The sequence below is a fragment of the Dunckerocampus dactyliophorus genome, chromosome 4 (assembly GCF_027744805.1).
Source record: "Dunckerocampus dactyliophorus isolate RoL2022-P2 chromosome 4, RoL_Ddac_1.1, whole genome shotgun sequence".
Lineage (NCBI taxonomy): Eukaryota > Metazoa > Chordata > Actinopteri > Syngnathiformes > Syngnathidae > Dunckerocampus > Dunckerocampus dactyliophorus.
The window spans coordinates 8,807,127-8,827,515 of NC_072822.1; the positions used below are offsets into that span (position 1 = coordinate 8,807,127).

At 40.6% G+C, this 20,389-nt stretch overlaps 2 protein-coding genes across 8 annotated transcripts in view; one reads left to right on the forward strand and one right to left on the reverse strand.

Annotated features, from left to right (window-relative positions):
* The window catches only part of gpat2 (glycerol-3-phosphate acyltransferase 2, mitochondrial), a 103,841-nt gene extending 87,252 nt beyond the window's left edge, over positions 1-16,589 (forward strand). For all 4 annotated transcript variants that reach the window (XM_054774013.1, XM_054774016.1, XM_054774014.1 and 1 more), the window contains 7 exons: positions 609-793; positions 1,324-1,401; positions 2,425-2,547; positions 5,909-6,029; positions 9,626-9,694; positions 9,932-9,987; positions 13,106-16,589. In XM_054774013.1, coding sequence (XP_054629988.1) covers positions 609-793; positions 1,324-1,401; positions 2,425-2,547; positions 5,909-6,029; positions 9,626-9,694; positions 9,932-9,987; positions 13,106-13,222 — 749 coding nt within the window. In that variant the 3' untranslated portion in view covers positions 13,223-16,589. The remainder of the gene's footprint in view (positions 1-608; positions 794-1,323; positions 1,402-2,424; positions 2,548-5,908; positions 6,030-9,625; positions 9,695-9,931; positions 9,988-13,105) is intronic.
* Positions 14,050-20,156, reverse strand: fahd2a (fumarylacetoacetate hydrolase domain containing 2A). Of its 4 annotated transcripts, XR_008570082.1 has the most exons (9): positions 19,865-20,000; positions 18,021-18,289; positions 17,712-17,928; positions 17,550-17,609; positions 16,852-17,014; positions 16,678-16,786; positions 14,986-15,073; positions 14,824-14,889; positions 14,050-14,515 (listed from the first exon to the last, which is right to left on the reverse strand). XR_008570082.1 is itself a non-coding variant. In XM_054774019.1 (8 exons), the coding sequence occupies exons 2-8, from the start codon at positions 18,287-18,289 to the stop codon at positions 14,453-14,455; spliced, it is 969 nt and encodes a 322-aa protein (XP_054629994.1). In that variant the 5' UTR covers positions 19,986-20,156; the 3' UTR covers positions 14,059-14,452. The 4 variants fall into 4 exon arrangements, 3 of the variants coding, with proteins under 3 accessions (XP_054629994.1, XP_054629992.1, XP_054629993.1); XM_054774019.1 differs by lacking the exon at positions 14,824-14,889 and having other exon boundaries at positions 14,059-14,515; positions 19,986-20,156; XM_054774017.1 differs by lacking the exon at positions 14,824-14,889 and having other exon boundaries at positions 14,060-14,515.
* Between the last annotated feature and the right edge of the window lie 233 nt (positions 20,157-20,389).

A 20,389-nucleotide genomic window follows, 5' to 3' on the forward strand; every position in this document is an offset into this window, starting at 1 on the left:
GAGTATTTCCGGGTTATTTCTCCGTTTTCTTTTTGTCAGTATCCAGACAACAACGAAAGTGACACTGATTCAAAAGCAGAAATATTGTGATTGTGATTTTCAGGTAAGGTTTTTGCTAAAAGAGACTGTCTGTCTTTTTTGGTTGTTTCATTTATTATGCTGTTTGTTTTATTTAAAAGTTCTTGACATTCCAATTACAATGTTAAATACTCTTGAGAAATTAAAGTTGCTTTTGATACAGTGTACTTGCATTATTCTTCCATATATTACCATTACATTAATGAAAAAATGGTCTCAAAATAATAAAAATAAAATAAATAATTGTTTATCGGCAATAATTTGTGGGACAGTTATCGTCCAGCAAAATTTGTTGTCCTGGCAGGACTATACTCAAATAGTTTTGTCAGGTATTTTGACAGTAATGGCTGTGTTGAGTCAATGGACAGTAACTCCATACTGCCATTCAAGCTGTATGCTGACTACTGTGAGATGCTGTACATACGTGCAATACTCTTGGTACATGCTCTGAAGTGACATAGAAGTTGTATCAACCTGCAGACTATCCATATGTTGATTGCTAAAGTAATGCATATTTTTTCCCCCCCCAGCATGTGCAGTGTCAGCTATGCTATACGAGGTTGCTGGCAGTGGCGTCAGCGGCAAGGTGAGATCTGACAGCATAGATGGAGGGAAGGTCAAAGGTGACTTGGAGTTTGATGTGGTGCTCCTGCAGTCCGAGCTGACTGAAAGAGCCCTTCAGCTCTGCCATCTTCTGCCTCCGGGCTTTACACCAGTGAGTTTCAATTCATATCACACAGACACACACACACACACACACACACACACACAGTCACATCCGGTGTGTCTCATTCAATGGCTGTTTAATGGAGCCGAACAGTGACTCACCCTGCTCTGCTGGTCTTGTGTGTGTGTGTGTGTGTGTGTGTGTGTGTGTGTGTGTGTGTGCGTGCGTGTGTCTGTATATGTACATGCTCTATCACACTGACTTCAAGGCCTCAGAATGTGAGCCAGATATGCTCTACCTTTCTCAGTTGGCCCACCTTTCATTTCAATACCTACTCTTTTCTTTTCTACTCCGCTTACAGATATGTTTATAAGCCTTTTCCTATGTGGAAAAATACTGCTCCCACTCATGCACCCCAATGGCCGACTCTGCTTCTCCTCTTCTGATCTCAGCTTCATCTCCGCCTCAACAGTCTATGCACATTGTTACCTGTCCTCCTTTGCTCGATGTTAGATGTATGATGGGGCTGAAGCTGTTTGCTTTTCTCACATTTTCCCGTTCATTTTCAATCTCTGCAGCCCTGCCAGTCATCTCAGAATTTTGCTTTGGATGCAATTGACAGTCTGGTGAGATGTGGCATCTTGATCATGGAAGAAGTAAGAAGTAGTATGCATTTTTTATATTGCCAAAAATGTTTGACATTACATTGAAGTGGAATCTCTGCGGTCGAGCACAAGATGCTATACTCGATGTTAAGCCATTTTCCCCATAGGAAATAATGGAAATAGAAATAATTTGTTCCAGGGTCAAACTCTCTCCATTCTAAAAGTCTTAAGTAACATTTTTAAATTCTTGACTGTCATACAAGGTAAAAAGAAGATAAGCACTGCTGCTAAACGATAAAGACAGTCACATATTAAAGGGATGGTTTGGATATTTTGACATGAAGTTGTATGACATCCCCATCACCAGTGGAATATTTCAACAGTGACTTACCCCCCCATTTGGTCCCGCGAGTCCAGTTCTGGTCGGATTTCTGTGACAAGGAACGTAGTTTTGCTTAGTTGCTGGGTCATTTAAGTAAAGAGTTTGGCTTCTCAAGACAACATGCGTTCAAAAGAGTATTACATTTGCATCATAAAAATGCTTCCTCAAAAAAATCAGACCTCATAAATTGCAAGAAAGAAGTCGTCGTGATGGAGTGTCCATTGAATGCATCTCGCGGTCATCTACTGACAATGTGGAAGTGACCCAAAGGGAAGGGACTAGAGGCATGTTTGTGAGTTGGAGACACATGGTGTTGGAATTGCACTGCTGTTGATGTGTTCAGGTCAGAATAAAGTTATAAAAGAGTGTCGGACTCTGTGGGGACACTACACTGTGCCTCCGTCTGTTGTCATAACAGAGAGGTGTGACTTGCCATGATGCATATGCGTTAATTACGCAAAAAAAACCAACGTAATTATATAGATTAGTTGCCGCGCTATAAATTAGTAATACGCTATTTTTGACAGCCCTGGTTTATTCTTATCTGCATTGTATGCAGTAATGTAAACTACACTGTATAGTACTTGTGCTCACTGCATGATTGTGTAAAATTTTATTTTGTTTGTACACATGCACTCATGTTGTGTGCCTCCAAAATATGCTACAAAAAGTGAGATTGTGCTTCTGCATAGGTTCCAAGGGACAATCCCATCTGTGATTTCTGGAAGAGAGAGGGCGCACTGACCTGGACAACCACTGACGAACCATATCAGAGCGATTCTGATTGCGAGGAGCTGGAATTGTGTTCCTACAAGGTACCCAAGCTCGCAATAGGGCCTTCCTGGCTCTGTCACATGCCTCGGAGAAGCAACAGAGGTTGGGACAATGTTATTGCATGATTACCCGGTTTATAGAACATGGTAGGGTAGTGCAAACAGGCCACTACAAAACTAGCACAGGCACGGCACATCTCCAAGTACATCTCCATTACAAAAGCAAGCACTGCAGTTGAGACACATGACTTGAATACCAATTTACAGTATGTGTGTTAGCTTTAATTGAAGGCTGTCGTAAGTGTTACATGTGACTTTTCAAAGCATCACAGGGCAACTAATCAACTCCCAAAGTGAGTGTAAACTGACCTAGAGGCTAGATGTGTTCAATGCTTGGGGGAAAAAACTATTTTAATGAACAGCATCAAAGCACATGAACCAGGTTTGACGTCCACTAAACCACTCAATTACATTCGCCATTAAAAATGAGTTGTCAACCTTTGTTTTTAATCTTTTTTTATTTTTTTTTACTGATGAAAATGCAACAGAACAAGAGTTGATCTATTATTCACATGCACCCTGAAGAGTTCTTTTCATCAGTATTTTTCCATTCAAGTTTATATATATAAATACTTTTTTATTTTTTTTTATTTTTTACCCAAAAGCTTTGAGAGACACGGTGGGTGCAACTCTTGCCTCAGAGAACATTTTCAAAGCTGTGGATGCATTCCGCATTCTTCTCAGTAAGAGGTCTTCCTCTGTGTTCTGACATGAGTTATGAAGACAAAAGGACAGCTAGTTGCTAGTTCTGAATATTGCAAACTCTGCAAACTATTTAATATTTAATGCAACATTTGGCTCTTCAAAATGGTCTGTTTACCCAGTATATACGGAGTGTGGCTCTTTGGTTTGTCCATCTTATGATTGGACTTTATGTGGATGTTGGCTGGCAGACATTGACGTTAGGAATACTATATGTTGTGCTATACTTTTAAAAGAAACTTTCTGGATGCTACTTGTGCTACTTGTGCTTGATGCTACAAATTAAATAAGGATAGTACAAACTAATTTTAATTTGAGTCACATCTAGAGAATTTGGCTTTTGTGAGATTCTTTGAAGACTATGCATTTATGGAAGAGTTTCACTACTATAAATAGAAATCATTTACTCCTCAGCTCTGTCACTTCTGTTCTAGCCAAAACACCTACGTAATGTACAAAGCCTTTAGAAATACCTATTTTTTTTGTCAACTGACCACACAAAAGCAGACTTTGCAAATGTGCCATAGTAGCCAGTGCTCTTGTGTGGGCTGGGTTTTATTCCCACTGACACAATAAATAGTGACATTCTAATGTGTTTGTTTCTACATTTACAGTAGCTTGTCGGCGTGTCACGGTACACTCAACTCATGAGACGAGATGACACACAATATCAGGTCCACGAGAACGAGACAAAACAATGTTTAAATATTACTTTTTAGGCAATGACAAAATATAAGACCGAGTAAACTGAATTTATTTAACTGAGTCACAAAACAATGCAGGTACATTTTGAAATGAAAACATTGCATGCACGACCTAAACATAATGCTTTTAACTGTTGAACTTTTTTCCACAAACTGAAACGAAAGCCCAAACGAAATTAAACTAACACAATGATAAAAGTTAAAATAATGACGGCAGTTGTAGCTCGTACTGCTAATTATTTTGTCTTTTCATAATTCGTCGTGGGAATTATTGTGTTCAAATTTATTCAGCTTTTTGAACTTAGTATCGTTTTGTTCTGATCAACCAATCAGAGGATGGAAAAATGCTGACATTATTGTGGACCAGCGAGATGGCCATGTGAGGCATATCTGAAATCTGATTGGTTGAAGAAACAGCCCCATTACTAATCGTGTTTAAATGACATCTGCCACCATTCCTGATTCTGAAGGCCCTGGGCAGATTACATTGACATGGCAACACATACATGCTGAAATCTGATTGGACACAAACATTTAACATACACGTACTGGAAGCAGTGCAGCCAGCAGACGCTACAAAATGAAGGTAATAGACAGTTGGCAATAAAGTAAGACAAGTACATGGATCAGATACTAGAATTTAAGTTGAAAATGTAGTGCTTAGGCCCACGGAGAAGGCCTTGCGTCCCTGACAGCCCACCACTGACTCCTTTGTGATGAAATACCTTCACTGACTACGTCATATTAGGTGTACATCACAATATAAAAAAATCCAAAATTCAACATGAGCTGTATCAAATGTTTGCACAACTGCACTGCGTCATGCTGAAGGATTTGTCGAACATTTTATTAAGAGATATGACATGGAAAAAATATGTAGTACTCTCCTAGTTTTAGGTGCACATACAATTTTTAAAAATGAATTAATTTTGGTGTGTATTGTCAGACACAAATTGAATACACACTCATTTCCTGCAATAAGTGATAAAAGCATCTGCCAATGATATCTACTGCTGACTCCTCAGTATGCCGCCCTGTTGTTTGCATCTATCCTGTGAGCGCAATAACACTTCCCAATGGTTTTGTACGATTAGGTAATGAGAACCAATGCATGTGCAGTGCAATTTTATGGGAGCAGCTTCACAATCCAATTTAAACCATTCCCTTTCCATTTATATTACTTCATTAAACAATTCATACATCCCCTCCATACTTCCACTGCTTCCATTGGCACCAGAATTTTTTATGGTAAATCTGGAACACATGAATGCCCAGAAGAACATTTCCAACTTAATAACCCTTAAAATAGGTAATACAGTAAAGACAATAGACTTTGCTTGCTGAGCAATTCGTTGATAAGACTGTAGTGCACATGGAGGATCATGAACAATATGTCCATGTAGAATGCCATAACACGTTATGGAATGAAAACAGAAAAACAGTATGTCCTTTACACCAGCTTGCGCAATGAAATAGAGAGTCCTATAATACTGTAAAAAAAATATGTTGACAGAAATCACAGCTTCATTTGAAACTCTGACTTCTCCATATAAAAAGACAGTGGCTCTTTCAAGGCAATAATGATGTAAATATCATGGTATTGTTGATCACTTTGATATGAAAGTAACATAGTACCATCATGGGGGCCCTTGAATGTTTTTATGAACTTTCCTAACATTCCATAGCAGAGTTATTTCAGTCTGGAGTCAAAATGAGCAGACAAGCTGTTGGACAAAATGACACAAAGCCTAAATTAAAAGAACTATTCCATATTTTATTTCAGTGTGTGGCTCGACGGGCCAGCTGACAGTGACTTTTCACTAGGGAGTTCAGCCTAGCGGAAAATGTTCTTTTCTTGAACTCTTCCAATCATCCCGGCCTTGACATTCCCATCAACCTCTGTGCCTGTCTTCTTCCCTTGCCCCTCTCATTTCTAGATAAGCCAGCCGAGTCAGTGCCCTGACATGCTTTTCTTCCTGTGTAGCATGCTAGCTGGACATCTGAGGACACTCTGCTGGACCACGTCGTTCCTAGACCACCTACACACACCTCTGCCAGGTATGCGTCTCACTGTTTATTTGACTTCTCTTTTCCAGAGAAATGGCAACTTCGGTAATCAAACTACATCAAAACCAACCCTTTCACAAGTGTGCTTTATCTGAACTAGTGTGATGATGATAACCATAGAACCAGAAATTATACATGGCGAAAGAATGTACACCACAGAGGTCAGCTGTGTTTAGTGTTAGTGGGATTTTTTTTATCACAGTTTATCACAGTGTTGGAGATGATGCAATTTATTTTAAGTATAATTCTAAAGCAGGCCATGCTGGTGTAATGGTACATGCTGCTGCATTTTGTGCAGACAGTGTGGATTCGATAACCATCCAGGGCTACAACACCCAAAGGGGAAAATAGAGCAAAAAAGTATAAAGAAACTTGAAAAGGCTAAAATGTTGATAGTAATAACTAATAAAAACATAGAGATTTGTCTTTAAATATATGTATAACATAGTTTTTTTATTATTATAAATATCAAAGGACAGCTGGACAGCCCTGACATAAATAGACAAAGTAAATAAGACAAAAACAGTGAGCTGGCAGTGTTTAACTACAAGTACTAGCTGGAACTAGTAATGCTCATCTCATGAGCTGAGTGTATCGTGTCACCCCTAGGATTGACTCACTGTGTCGACCCCTGGGAAAAGTCCAAATAAAACATCAACAAGTCTAATTATAGAGTGGTTAACTTGTTTTTACACTTGTATGAAGTTGACTCGGCACGCCTTGCTCGCCGCTCCTGTAGCTGCCTTGTCACATGTCCACAAAGGGTGTGTACAGTACAGTGGAACCCTGGTTTTTGTCATTAATCCATTCCAAAAGGTACGACGAAAACTGAAATGTGCATATACATACATTTTTACCATATGAAATAATGTGCCTAAGATACCTTTGTACTTTGCTATGAGTTATTTCTTGAATTCAAAAGCGTTTTTCATCTTCTTTATTAAAGTTCTGGCGTTTGCAACTTTTTTTGCAGCTGTCCTAAATGGAAAAAGAAACAAAAAAAAAAGCCTCAGCAGCTGATAGTATAGCAACGGACAAGGGACACAGTAAATGGACAGGCAAGTAGATGGAGGAGAACCATCCAACTTTATATCGAGCTCTGATCACAACATGGGACAAGCAATGCATGATGAAGATTCTGACTTGCAAACAGCACTTACATATACTTTCCTTAGAACAGGTGTACATCAACTTGACTAACATCCAACTATTTGAAGCATGGGTAAACATACAATATATTTGTGTAAGACTTTAACCATATACAGTAAAGGCCAAGAGTTTGGACACACCTTCTCATTCAATGCGTTTTCTTTATTTTCATGACTACTTACATTGTAGATTCTCAAAACTATGAATGAACACGTGGAATTATGTACTTGAAGGGATAGTTTGGATTTTTTTGACATGAAGTTGTATGACATCCCCATCAGCAGTGTAGTCCATTAATTGCAGTTCTGGTCAGATTGCGGTGATGAAGAACGTAGTTCCGCTTCGTTGCTGGGGACACTTAAGTAAAGAGTTTGGCTTCTCCAAACAATGTGTGTTCAAAAGAGTAGTACATTTGCATCCAAAAAATGCCTTCTCAAAAAAATCAGACATCACAAAACACTTGGCGTTACACTAGGTCCCCAACTTACGAACACAATTGGTTCCAGACGACCGTTCTTATGTTGAATTGTTCTTAAGTAGGGGAAAAGGTAATATTACCAATGATATAGGTACTACATGTACGTGTATACATATACAGTATATGTGTATGTATGTAAATATGAGTTTGGATGCAGTAGTAATATTAAACGAGGATAATTAATGAAAAAAACAATAATAAAAGTGATATAATAATACGTAATGATAAAGAGGAGTGGCCGAGCATACGTCGTTGTGGTGGAGTTGGAGGAGGAGTTATTGGAAAAAAAGGACAAATCGTCGTCGTTAGACTCTTCTAAAAGAGGTAGTGTTCTGTGGGTGGTGTAGAATTAAGCAAGCCTATTAACTCTTCATAAACTTTAATCACATGCTCTGTCCGGGTTGTATAATTTAGCTTTCCATTTAGCTTTATCTCCCCAGCGTCTAACTCTTCCTCTGTTGGTTTCATTAGCTCTAAGGCTTCCTGTGTTGGTCCCATTAGCAGTGTCACAGTGCCCTCGACTGGTCAAGCATGTACAGTAGCAGTATAAATACTGATTGAGAAGGCAAAATAAAATAAAATATAGACCAGTCGGCTTGTGTTCGTATCCGCGAATGTTCGCTAGTCGGGTGTTCATAAGTTGGGGACCTTGTGTATATGTTTCCCGTCGTATCCCTAAGCACTGTCGCCTGTGCGTTTATGTGTATGGGATGAACACACGCGCAGTAATGGCACTCTTCTTCCGCAATGGAGCACCGTGGCCATCTTGTTTATGTATGTGTTCCAGAGCAGAAGAAGATACGAACGTCTTCATCACATACACATGAATAACGCGGGAGACATATAACGTAGAGCATTTTGAGGTCTGTTTTTTTTTTTTTTTTTTTTGAGAAGTCATTTTTGTGATGCAAATGTATTACTCTTTTGAACGCATTTTGTTTGGAGAAGCCAAACTCTTTACCTAAATGTCCCCAGTAACTAAGTGGAACTATGTTCTTCATCACCGAAATCCGACGAGAACTGGACTGAGGAGACCGAGTAGGGGGTGTGGAATAATTCTAAATATGTCTTATATTTTAGATTCCTCAAAGTAGCCCTCAATCAGCTTCACAGGTGTGCCGTGTCAGGGTTACTTAGAGGAATTTCTTGCCTTATTAATGGGGTTGGGACCTTGGGACCCAGTCGGGTTGTGTGTGTGCCCAAACTTTTGGCCTGCACTGTATGTCAAGGCATGTCTGTTCAACTTCTGAGCTCTACTTTTACTCAGATTTCAGCCTGCAGAGAACATTCTGTCTGTAGCTTCCCTGGTACGCTGCAATTCCAGAAATTCATGATATCAGCAGTGCACGGTGCAACGCTGGAAAGGAGGAAAAAAGGAGACCGATACGAGTTGTTTGTTCTGTGTGCGCTGCTTTAACAAATACAGTAAACCACACACACATAATTAAGATGATTAATGGATTCCCTGCCCGAAATCTGGATCTAATGTCTGAATTCTAATAGAACCACTATCCATTTTCGCAGCGATTCAATCACCAATGCGTGGATGCTTGGTTTGGGCACTCGGCTAGTTTACTAGGAGCACCGATTGGCTGTCTAAAAGACACATACCGAGACATACAGTATTTGTGGCAATAATTTTGGCAAGCACCAAGGCGTACGAAAACCAAGGTTCCACTGTGTATGAGTCGTCATTAACTTCTTTTTTACACTTTGTATGACAGGTAAGAATGTTGATAAATGGGGACAGCTTGATCTTGAAACTGATTCCTTTTGGAAAAATAGTTTCAAACTATCAACAAATCGGAGGTCAACCAGTATCCCAGAACCCATTGTGTTTGGCCTTTAAAGTTGCATGCATTTTCATGTTTTTGGGCTTTGTATTTTATATTGTATAGTAAATTGTCATTGCAGGCTGCGAACATTCAAGTCAAATAACCTCTTGTCTTGTCATTGTCAGAAGCCTGTTTTATGACTCAGCTGCACTTACATCTGTGTGACACAGCAAATAAGAAGCAGCAGCACTATGGTGAGCACAGCCTGATATCTACTTGGAGTGAAAAAAACAACACACCTACGCGCATAGAAAGAAAAATACTTACCGCCTAAGTGAAACCACTCTATGTTACACAATGTAAAAATTTCACCAGTCCCTCTGGTAATGGCTTTGTTCCATTAGTCCGACATGTTTTTTTCTTTATTGGGTTCTTTATTGGATATCTATTCTTTTTTTAAATTATGTGTGCCTTTGTCTGGTATCTCACAGAGAGCTGCTCACAGGAGGCTGCACACACTGCAGTTAGAACACTAATAGACCTTGGGGTGAGTGACAGACTTTATATATTCTGTGTGTGTGTGTGTGTGCGCAGTGAATATACGTGATTAAAAATTTTATCTGACAAGTAAATATGAGCACAACTAATTTGTGTAGCTACCTCAAGTATCGTGAATGCTGTGATAAAGTATGTAATTCAACTTTCTTTTAAGTTTTAGAGCAATTTTCAGGGGGTTGCGAGGGTGACCTTTGTATGAATGAATAAAACAGAAACTTTGACAAGGCCCCAATAAATGCTTGATGATCAAAGTTTGAGATTCAGTGCAAGAAGGAAGGCCACGAGAGGTCGTCTTTAAGATAGGAATAGTTAGCATCTCATCTCCTCTGAACCTTTAAGGTTCAAAGACAACGGGAAGGGCTTCAATCCAACCTCTTCAGTCTACAAAGAGAAGTGAAATCTATTCTCCTGATGCGGGCGAGGGTCCGCCACTCGTAGCACCCGTGATGTAGTGTATATATACACACACACATCAAAGTCACATAAAACTCTCCAATCTCCAGCTCTCACCGATGACAAGTCAGCCCTTCTGTGCAGCCATCAGTCTGCTCTCTGCTATAGCATGTGAGATGGGAATCATCACCGTTAAAAATAGAGCACTATTGACCTATATCTCTGCAACTATTGCAGGAGGCAATTATTAACTCTCTTATCAGGGTCATATCAATCAGGAACATTTGCTGTCTTGTTTCCAGGATTTGAAATCCGATCTACTTGTTTTCCTGCATGTCAAATCAATGTGCAGTCCATGCAAGTCACAGGAAATGCCCTATTAATTTAGATCTTGCTGTGTGAATAGAGCTCTGTCATTTCTCCTTCTAACAAGTCTTTCACATGATTCATTTCTTCAGTCTCACTTATTATTTATTGTGCTATAATATTTAGGGCTGTAACGGTCAATTGGATGTTTCGGTACGGTACGGAGGCATACCCACGTACACATTAAAGGGGTAGTTCGAATTTTTTGACATGAAGTTGTATGACATCCGCATCAGCAGTGTACTACAGCAACAGTGACTTATTTCCCCCAATTGGTCCCGTGAGGCCAGTTCTGGTCGGAGATCCGTGGCAAGGAACATAGTTCCACTTAGTGGCTGGGGCCATTGAAGTAAAAAGTTTGGCTTCTCAAAACAATATGCATTCAAAAGAGTAATACATTTGCATCACAAAAATGCTTCCTCAACAAAAATGTGACCTCGCAAAACGCTCAGCGTTATATTTCTCCTGCCGTGTCCCTGCAGATTGTTGCCTGTGCATTCATGTGTATGTGATGAAGACGCTTGCATCTTCTTCCGTCGCGGAAGAAGAGTGGCATTACCGGGAGCCTCTTCATCACATACATATGAATGCACAGGCGACAGTGCGCAGGGATACGGTGGGAGACAAACATAACGCTGAGCGTTTTGTGAAGTCTGTTTTTTGAGAGGCATTTTTGTGACGCAAATGTACTGTATTACTCTTTTGAACGCATATTGTTTTGAGAAGCCAAACTCTTTACTTAAATGGCCCAGCAACTAAGCGGAACTGTGTCCTTGGTCACAGATATCCGACCAGAACTGGATTCACGGGACCAATTGGGGGCTATGTCACTGTTGGTGAACTACACTGCTGATGTGGATGTCATACAACTTCATGTCAAAAAATCTATTAATCTATGGAACTATCCCTTTAAGTGAAGGATAGGAAGTGTAACTGTAAGTCACTCATCTACTTCATAAGCAAATAGTGGAACCTCTGTTAGCGTACGCCCCAGTTAGCGCGTCTTTCGGTTTACGTTCATGCAAAAATGTTGCCCCTGTTAGTGTACAATTGCTTGGTTTCACATGACATCACATCCGGTTGTTGTCAGCCCTGCCTCAAAGAGATGGGGGCAAACAAGCGTATTCGTAACTAGAAGTCATGTAAAATCAAAGCAAAAATACCGCATAGATGCGTGTGTTTCGGAAAACACTATTACTAAGGTAGTCTATCATAACGGGGCAAAAAGTTCAGGAAACGCAGAGAAGCCACATTTTTGGCGTTTGCTAACCAGTTATGGCTCTGATTGAGTGGAGCTGAGTAAACACACTCCAGTTTACAGTGAGAAACAAGAAGCACAATTTATTCAAATACCAAAGTTAAAACATTGTTGGAACTCGAAAATGTGAAATGTAGTGCAGAGAAACGATGAAAGACATATACAGGAATGTATTCATGTACACTGATAGTGTAAAAATGCAAATTGACACGTTACAAGCATTATTTTCATTATGTCTTGTTTTCAACTATTTTATGTCGTCATGCATCACACCATGTACACTCACGCAATAGGAGCAACAACATGCACCGTTAATTCACTTTAATCTCCAAAAGATTGCACAAACATACTGAGTGTGCATGTGGCTGTAGCTTATGTTTGCCCCCCGTCTGCTGATGTGAACTGCCTCTAGGTGAGGTGGTTGAAACCCAGCAATATGACACACTTGTTTTTGTGTTATTAATACACTGCGTTCGTAACGTTTCTGTTTCACAAACAAAACGTTAGCATGGAAAATGGAACCAGAAGTCATTGTCCCCCGGCTCTGTTGCATGTTTGACTTCATCACCAGTTGACTCTAATTCTTGACTGCAGCTGTACTGTAGTAAGTGTTTTGTGTTAACATTTTGGGGTGTCCGGAACAGGCAAATTGGATTGGAATTATTTCATATGGAAAAAAAACGATTCAGTTAGCGTACATTTCGGTTTGAGTCTGATCTTCTGAAACAGATTCATGACTCTAACAGAGCTTCCACTGTACAGTGCAGCCCAGACTTTGGCTAGCGGGTGTAATGCCTAGCAATATTGCCAAGGAGAAGCCAGAGCTTGAAAACCCTCTTGTTTCATTAAAGTCTCCTGTTTGGGATAAATAAAATTGTATTCATGGGACAAATGACTTGCTAGCAGTTTGCTGTTTTTTATGTTTCATTGTAAAAAATCTTGAAAAAAAAAAAGAGTAAAATCATTCATGCAAAAGCTAAAGCTAATTGTGATCTTAAAATTGAGGAACTGTAATTATGGCTTACTGTTACACTCCTCTAATATCACACCATATATAATATTGTGTCCCCACTGTTTGTGTTCCCACCAGGTCCTCATGGAGGAACATAATGAAGACGGAGTCTTCCTGGGGCTCACTTCTTTGTTCCTGTTACCAGAAAACAGGCAGAAAGTGCAGCGCTTCATCTCTCAGTACCTCTACAATTAATATGTTAAGCAAGAGGAGGCGGTGACGCCACAGCCCTAAACTCCTTCGCGTCAAAGACTGTTTTGTGTTCGAAAGGCTGCACAATGTGCCGCAGAGGCCTTTTGGGGTTAATTGCAGTTTGATTTTTCAGTTATGAGACATTGATTTAAAGGTGTTTTTTTCTTTTGTAATATCATTAGCATAAAGCTGCAGGAGACGAAGATTATGAGGTTGCTGTAATCAGCTGTGAGGGGATGATGATGATGCTGAGTGCTTTCCCCATGTTTATATTGTAATGAGGGTGCTTTTGTTTGCTACACGTTCCCATTTCAACTCTTTTTTTTTTTTTTTTTTTTTTTTTCTGTTCATTGTTTCACGTTAATGGATGCCCATTCCGATGAGGACCACTTCTGCTCATTTCATTGTTGAATGCTAAATTGAGTATTTTGGTTTACAAACACAACAAGGAGTCTTAATTTTTAAATTGTATTTCTTCAGCAATTCATAGTCATTGCTCTTGTAATAGCAGTCATGGGTTGCACCTCAGGAGATTGACCAAAACACCCATGGCAGCATCAACTACAGTTTGTGCAGACAAGATGCCAAATCCAGCGGCAGTGCAAAGCCAGCATGAAACTCTACTGCCCCCCAGAGTTGCCCTGCATGTACTTTCCAATCCAGATGCACAACTGATACACCCACATGAGAAAATAGTGTTTCTGTTGATTTGCCTGCTCGTTAAAACCGAAAAATAATTACCATCTGTGATGCTCTGCGAACAATCACAGCTGAAAATTATTAGAGTGATCACTTTCAGGTGGAAATTTCACTAAATTACTCAACTGTGGCAGTTGCAAAGTGTAAATTTATTCAACTTGATTCAACTGCTCACAACAGAATGAATGACAAGGCAGGAAACTCCTACAGTAGTATATAGCGCCAAAATTGCACCCCCAAAGCATAGTCCACAAACCATGCCCCTAACCCAAGAGCCAAGTGGGTGAGAGGCATGCCCTCTATTGTCCGCCACAAAACACACATTGCACGTGTGAAAATTATACATACTATATATATTTTTTGCACCGCTGCAGTCCCATATACATTCTTCCAACTACTACATGAAACCATATCTTCCAGTTAACGAGCTGTCTCAATCAAGCAGGAAGCAATCAAGGTATTTTTTCATTTCTTCTAGTACTTTATTTTTGGATGAAAAGTGCAGCTGATAATGTGGATCGGTTTGGCAGACGTTCAGATGACTGTGTTGATGATAGAGCCTAGCTGGTCTATTTGGCACTCCACCACATCTCCTTTCTGAAAGACAGAACCTGTTCATCAGAGCAGAAAATACTGGTACCAATACACGATTCAACAGCAGCATTAGCGTTGCAATACAATAATGGTAACATTAAGTTACCATATAAATCAAAACAAATCATTTGTAAAAGTAGACTTTTTGACACAGTGCTTGTATTAGATTGTTCAGGTGTAGCTAATGTTGGGGTCTGTGAGCCCAGATTTTGTGCAACTGTATCTAAGGTTAGGCTAATTGGAGACTTGGACGTGTGAATGTGTGTGTAAATGGTGGTTTGTCTATAAGAGCCCTGCGATTGGTTGCCGACCTGTCCGGGGTGTACCCCGCATCTTGCCCAGAGTCAGCTGGGATAGGCTCCAGCTTACTGGTGCCCCTAATGAGGACAAGCGTTGTAGAAAATAAATTGCTAGATGTTTTTCAGACACACGCCAGCTTTTACTGCATCTTTATCACCGTCTGTTTTACACACCTTGAGGAAGACGGGTGGCTTTCTGAACACACCAACGCCAGGAGGGGTGCCTGTCAGGAACACATCACCCGGCGTTAACGTCACAAACCTGACAAGAGGAAGAGGAAAGAAGCAAGGTAGGACATATTTCAAAGACATGTTACTGGCATACTCAGTACCACCTAATGACTGCAACTGTCAGAGCTCCTGCAGTTAAGTTTTCACATGCACTTTGGTTACGAGCAAGATGAGACCTTGCGGTGACCAAGATGTGCAGAACACTGACATTTCAGGAAACACATTAACAAAAGACAAAACACATTACAATCGAGCAATCACTGCTGCCCGCACTGGCGTGTGAGTGAATGTTTGGTGGTGGTTGGAGAGGCCATAGGTGCATATTGGCTGCCAGGTTTCAGTCAGCCTACCCTGGAGCAGCTGCTGCTACAGATGTAGTTTACCACTACCAGTGTGTGGTTGAGTGAATGAGCGCTTTGCTATCAAAATCTAATCCATTATTATTATTATTAATCACACGTGTGATTAGTAATGAAATATACCAAAGCCCAGTTTGACAGGAATGGAGGCCAATAATGGTGCATGGAGTTGAAACGATTAGCGTTGCACGTGTGTGTGCATGATGTGCTGAATAAAGACATGAAATGGTTGAAAGCAAGGTGCTCAAACATATATCTGCCGCGTCAGACATAATGAATGTAGCAGACATACACATTTGTATGTGTCCTTCATTGCTTTGCTGCACCGTTATTCCATGTGGGTGTCACATCTTAACATTAATTTGTCGGAAACAATGCATTTGTTAGTTTTCTGAAAGATTTGTTTGTATGCGTTTCAGTTTGTTAAAGTGTTTTGAACTTTCCAGCCACTGTAGGAATCGTTCCTTCTCAGTCACAATTGTAAAACTGTAAAGGCACTGTTTTTGTTTTATGTAAAATTCCTAACTGTCATAGAAGTGTTTTTTTTTTTCTGGTAAAATATATAATACAATAAAATTTAACTACTTGCCCTTTGAAGGTACCGGACAGACAAACAGGAAGGTGTTTACAGAGCAATGCTGTCACTCAGTGGCCTTTGTAGGTACTGCTGCACTGACTACTTGTCGACAGGCAGAACACATACATGTACCGTGTGTTGCTTTGACGGTTTAAGTCATTGTAATGAGAAGCTAACCCCTTTCCAATGTCACAGTAAGTTCCATGGGTTACAAGCACAACCCCTTTGCTGTAAAGAGCCAGGTATGTTGAACTACTGAGCTTACATTTAACTTGTAGTTTTTGATGATTCTGACTCTGTTGCAATTTGCATCGCCTGGTTGCTGTCACATTCGGTGTTGTGGTGCGGTTGCGTCAACACTTGAGTTTGAGGGAGTCCGCCTGCACGTGGACAGAGACCCATCTCTGGGGCGGTCTCGGTCCTCTGACCAAATGAACCAGAACAGGAGAGAAAACGCACCACAGTTTTTTACTTTCGTTTTGTTTGACTTTCAAGGTATAATATTCCTCCAAGTTTGGATTGTAACTCCGTATTGTACGACTTTTGGGGCATTTGACTATGGAACTTTCCACGTATTTGTTTAAAATGTTTTCTTATTTAACTTCATTTTTTTTTAATATTGCCAAGCCCTTTTCATTACAATAAAGTAGATGTAATGTAGTGTGTTTTTTTAAGCACCGGTATCACCAATTTACTCACTTTGACACCCAAGAGATCAGCGCTTCAGTCTTGAAGATCATCTGGTCAGTGTTGCTGCTCTGGACGTTGTCTCCATTTACCAGGCAGCGAATGCCCAAGTTGTGAGGATCTGGAGGTGATATTCTATGTGACTTATGTTATAATAAATGTTAATTATTACCAATGCTGTCTCACCTCTCACAGCATCAGTGGTTACCAACGCAGGGCCGAGGGGGCAAAAGCTTTCAAAGGTCTTCCCCAGCAGCCACTGCTTTCCATTGCGCTTCATCTGCCAGTCGCGTGCACTGACGTCATTGGCCACCATGAATCCTGCCACATAAGATAGGGCGTCTTCCTCCTGAAAAATGAGACAATCATACAGTATCTCATAAAAGTGAGCACACCCCTTTGAGAAACCATTTTTATTATACCTTCCCAAGGGACAATACTATAGAAATGATACTTGGACATACTTTAGAGTAGTCAGTGTACAGCAGTATAGAACTATTATTCACTAAAAATGAGTCAACACAGCTATTATTGTCTAAATGGCTGGCAACACCAGTGAGTACACCTCATAGTCAACATGTTTAAATTGTGTAAAAAGTGTCAAGTTTGGGCTCATAATAAAGCACTCCCCTCAATGAACCGCAGCTCCACAGTTCCGACAGCACTCATGTGTCCCCAGATCATCACATGCTTGACTGTCAGCAAGACACAATTATCTTGCTACACCCCTGAGTTTCAATAGTATATAAATCATAATTTTCAATGGATCATGAATCTGTACTGCTATACAAGCTGTACACTGACTACTCTAGAGTATCAAAGTTTCATTTATTGAAGGGGAAATGTGGGGGGTGAGATACTATATGTGTAGCAGTGATGCTCACTTTAATGTGCTTTCCTCGTCGTCCAATCACAAAAGCCAGTTCCACCTCCCAGTCCACCTCCTTTAAGGATGACATGAAGCCATGAGAGAGTATATTTCCCTTCATATGCTCTGCACCAGACTACACATTTTAATGGTGTCATTCCAGGATCCTGGAATTTACCTGACTCTCAGAGGGTAGAACAATATCATCGTATGGCCCTGTGATGGCACTGGGAAACTTGCTGAAGATGATGGGCTCTTTAGGGATGGGGGCATTCTGCTCCAGGCAGTGGTCACGGTAGTTCATACCCACACACACCACCTTCTCCGGGGCCAAAATGGGAGACAACAGCCTGACGTCCGAACGCTTCAGCACGCACTGACCAGATGACAGCGCCCTGAAGTGGGATGGGAATTTGGAAAGTGGTTGATTTAAGCAACCTTTTCAGACGGACGATTGCATGTACAATCACCAGATTATGTGTGATACCTCTGTGCACACTCCAGACCTTTGTCTCCGAGCTCCAGCAGCTCTTTCATCGTTGAGGGCATGGAGGGGTCAAACGCCCTCAGGTCCACCACGCCAAGCCCTTCACCCTGCTCCACTCCTACTCTGACTCCTTCTCCACCTCCGTCACCATGGCGATGAAACTGGACCAGGCGCATGGCTGTGTCACACAAGCCCCGTCTCTGTGGGTTGACTGTGTGTCTGGGAGAGACTAAATCGAGAATGCGCAAGGAGACAAGGGGAACTCTCATCTGTTGATGACAAAAAAGGAGGAAATAAGTGTGACACAAAAATTGCCATGAACTTTCTAATGAGGCTTTATACTTGAGGTTAATCACCTCACCTCACCTCTACCCTTAAACTCACTGGACAATTCATTAGGTACACCTGCAATTCCTCATGAGTTCCGATACAAGAGCTGTATCCAATCCAACTTTATTTGTAAAACACATACTTTTATACATAAGAAATATGTATAAAAGTAACAGCCAGGATAAATAACCATAAAGACATATTTTAAAAATGTTAAACTAAACTAAAAAGTGAATAAAATACAATAACATCAACAACTCAAATAGTGTCAAAGGCCAATGAAAATAAGTGGGTTTTCAGCAAGAATTTAAAAGAGGCCTGTTTAGGGCCCACCACAGCGAAAGCACCGCCCCCTCTGAGCTTACATTTCATGTCTGGGACAGTCAGGATCAGCTGACCTGAGTGAGTGGGGAGGTGTGGAAATTCGAACCCGGGCCTTCCCGATCTCCTGACTGTGTGGCCAACATGCTAACCACTTGACCACCGTACGGCCAGATTTAAAAACAAATAAAATAATTTTTAAATGAATCCTAAAATGTATGGGCAGCCAGTGGAGTGACGCTAAAATGGGGCAAATGTGGTCGTATTTTTGGGTGCCAGTTAAAAGACGTGCAGCAGCGTTTTGCACCAACTGAAGACGTGCAATAGATGTCCCACTATCCCCCACCCCACGTAAAGAGCGTTACAGTAGTCCAGCCGAGAGATGACAAAGGCGTGGATTACTGTTTCAAAGTGCTTGTGTGAGATAACTGGCTTTATTTTGGCCAGCTGCCTCAATTGAAAAAAGCTTGATTTTTGACAGTGGAATGAAATGCCAGTATAAAGCCAAGTGGGAGCAGATAGAGGGAGAAAAGAAGAGGGTGTAAAACTGAGGCCTGAGGAACGCCATGCGAGAGAGGCGCAGAGGAGGACACTGAGTCACCAAGGCTAACGCAGAAAGACCGATCTGCCTAATAAGACCTGAAACATTCTAATGCTGTACCCCTGATTCGCACCCACTGCTCTAAGCGAGAGATCAAGATCTCGTGGTCCACTGTATGAAAACCTGCAGCTAAGTCTGAAAGCACAAGCACAAGTACAATACAGTCACCAGAGTCTGTAGCTAAAAACGTATAATTAAAAATATTAAAAGATTCTGATTCTGTGCTGCCAAATGTTTTCCGGATTGGAAAACCTTGAGAATATTGTGCTGTATCAAAAGCTTGCTTTTAAAATGACAATAATTCTGAGTTTAATGTTGGACTTTTCGCTTTCAGTGGTGTGCATGACACCATATAATACTTTTCATATTTTATAGTAGGAGAACCAAAATATTAGAAACCGCTACAACCACAATAATAAAAATACTGTTCAGTAAACACCTACCAGACAGAGCCAATAAAAACTATTGTATTCACTCTTGCATGGAATACTATTTTGCATGATGAGAAACCGCAGCAATACCCACAATATTTTTGCTGACAGATGTAAAAAGTGCAAAAGCTGCCTTCAGTTTAGCCACAAGATTTGCCTACCTGAAGCTCGAACGGCGTCGTTGCTCTATTCTTACATAATTTCACACCGAACTGTGTGTGCAAATGGTTCATTCACCCATTTATTGCCCTTTGCTCAGCCTCTGGTTAGGTCAATACTCACCTCTGCGATTCCAAACCTCCACTTTCACAACTTCCGGTTAGCTTCCGCAGTCCATTCGCGAGTCATTTGTGTAGCTACTGCCATTCAAACAGCCTTGAATTAATTTTAGAGCCATTCTAATAGCCACAGAGTCACAAAATGAATTCATTAACTAATAATTAAAAGGTTAGTGTAACGGTGACTTGCTTCGTAAAGTCTGTTGTAAACCTACAATTCCCAGCAGTCAGCTCGAAGAGCCATTCAATGTAAATGGAAGTTGGCAAATTAACTGAAATTCAGTGTCTATAATTACACATTTATCGATAAAAATGTTAATTTTAAAATAATTTCAACCCCATCAATTAGGCGGTAGTCTTTTCTTTAAAAAATGATTCAACAAAATCGTTACATTAAAACTGATAGTG

Excerpts from the sequence above, each read along its gene's own strand:
- fahd2a (XM_054774017.1), bottom strand. The coding sequence starts at position 19,936 with ATGAACCATTTGCACACACAGTTCGGTGTGAAATTATGTAAGAATAGA. Across the intron at positions 18,290-19,864 it reads CGACGCCGTTCGAGCTTCAG|ATGAGAGTTCCCCTTGTCTC; the intron begins GTAGGCAAATCT and ends TGTCATCAACAG. Across the intron at positions 16,787-16,851 it reads AACCACTGATGCTGTGAGAG|ATCCTCACAACTTGGGCATT; the intron begins GTGAGACAGCAT and ends TATCACCTCCAG.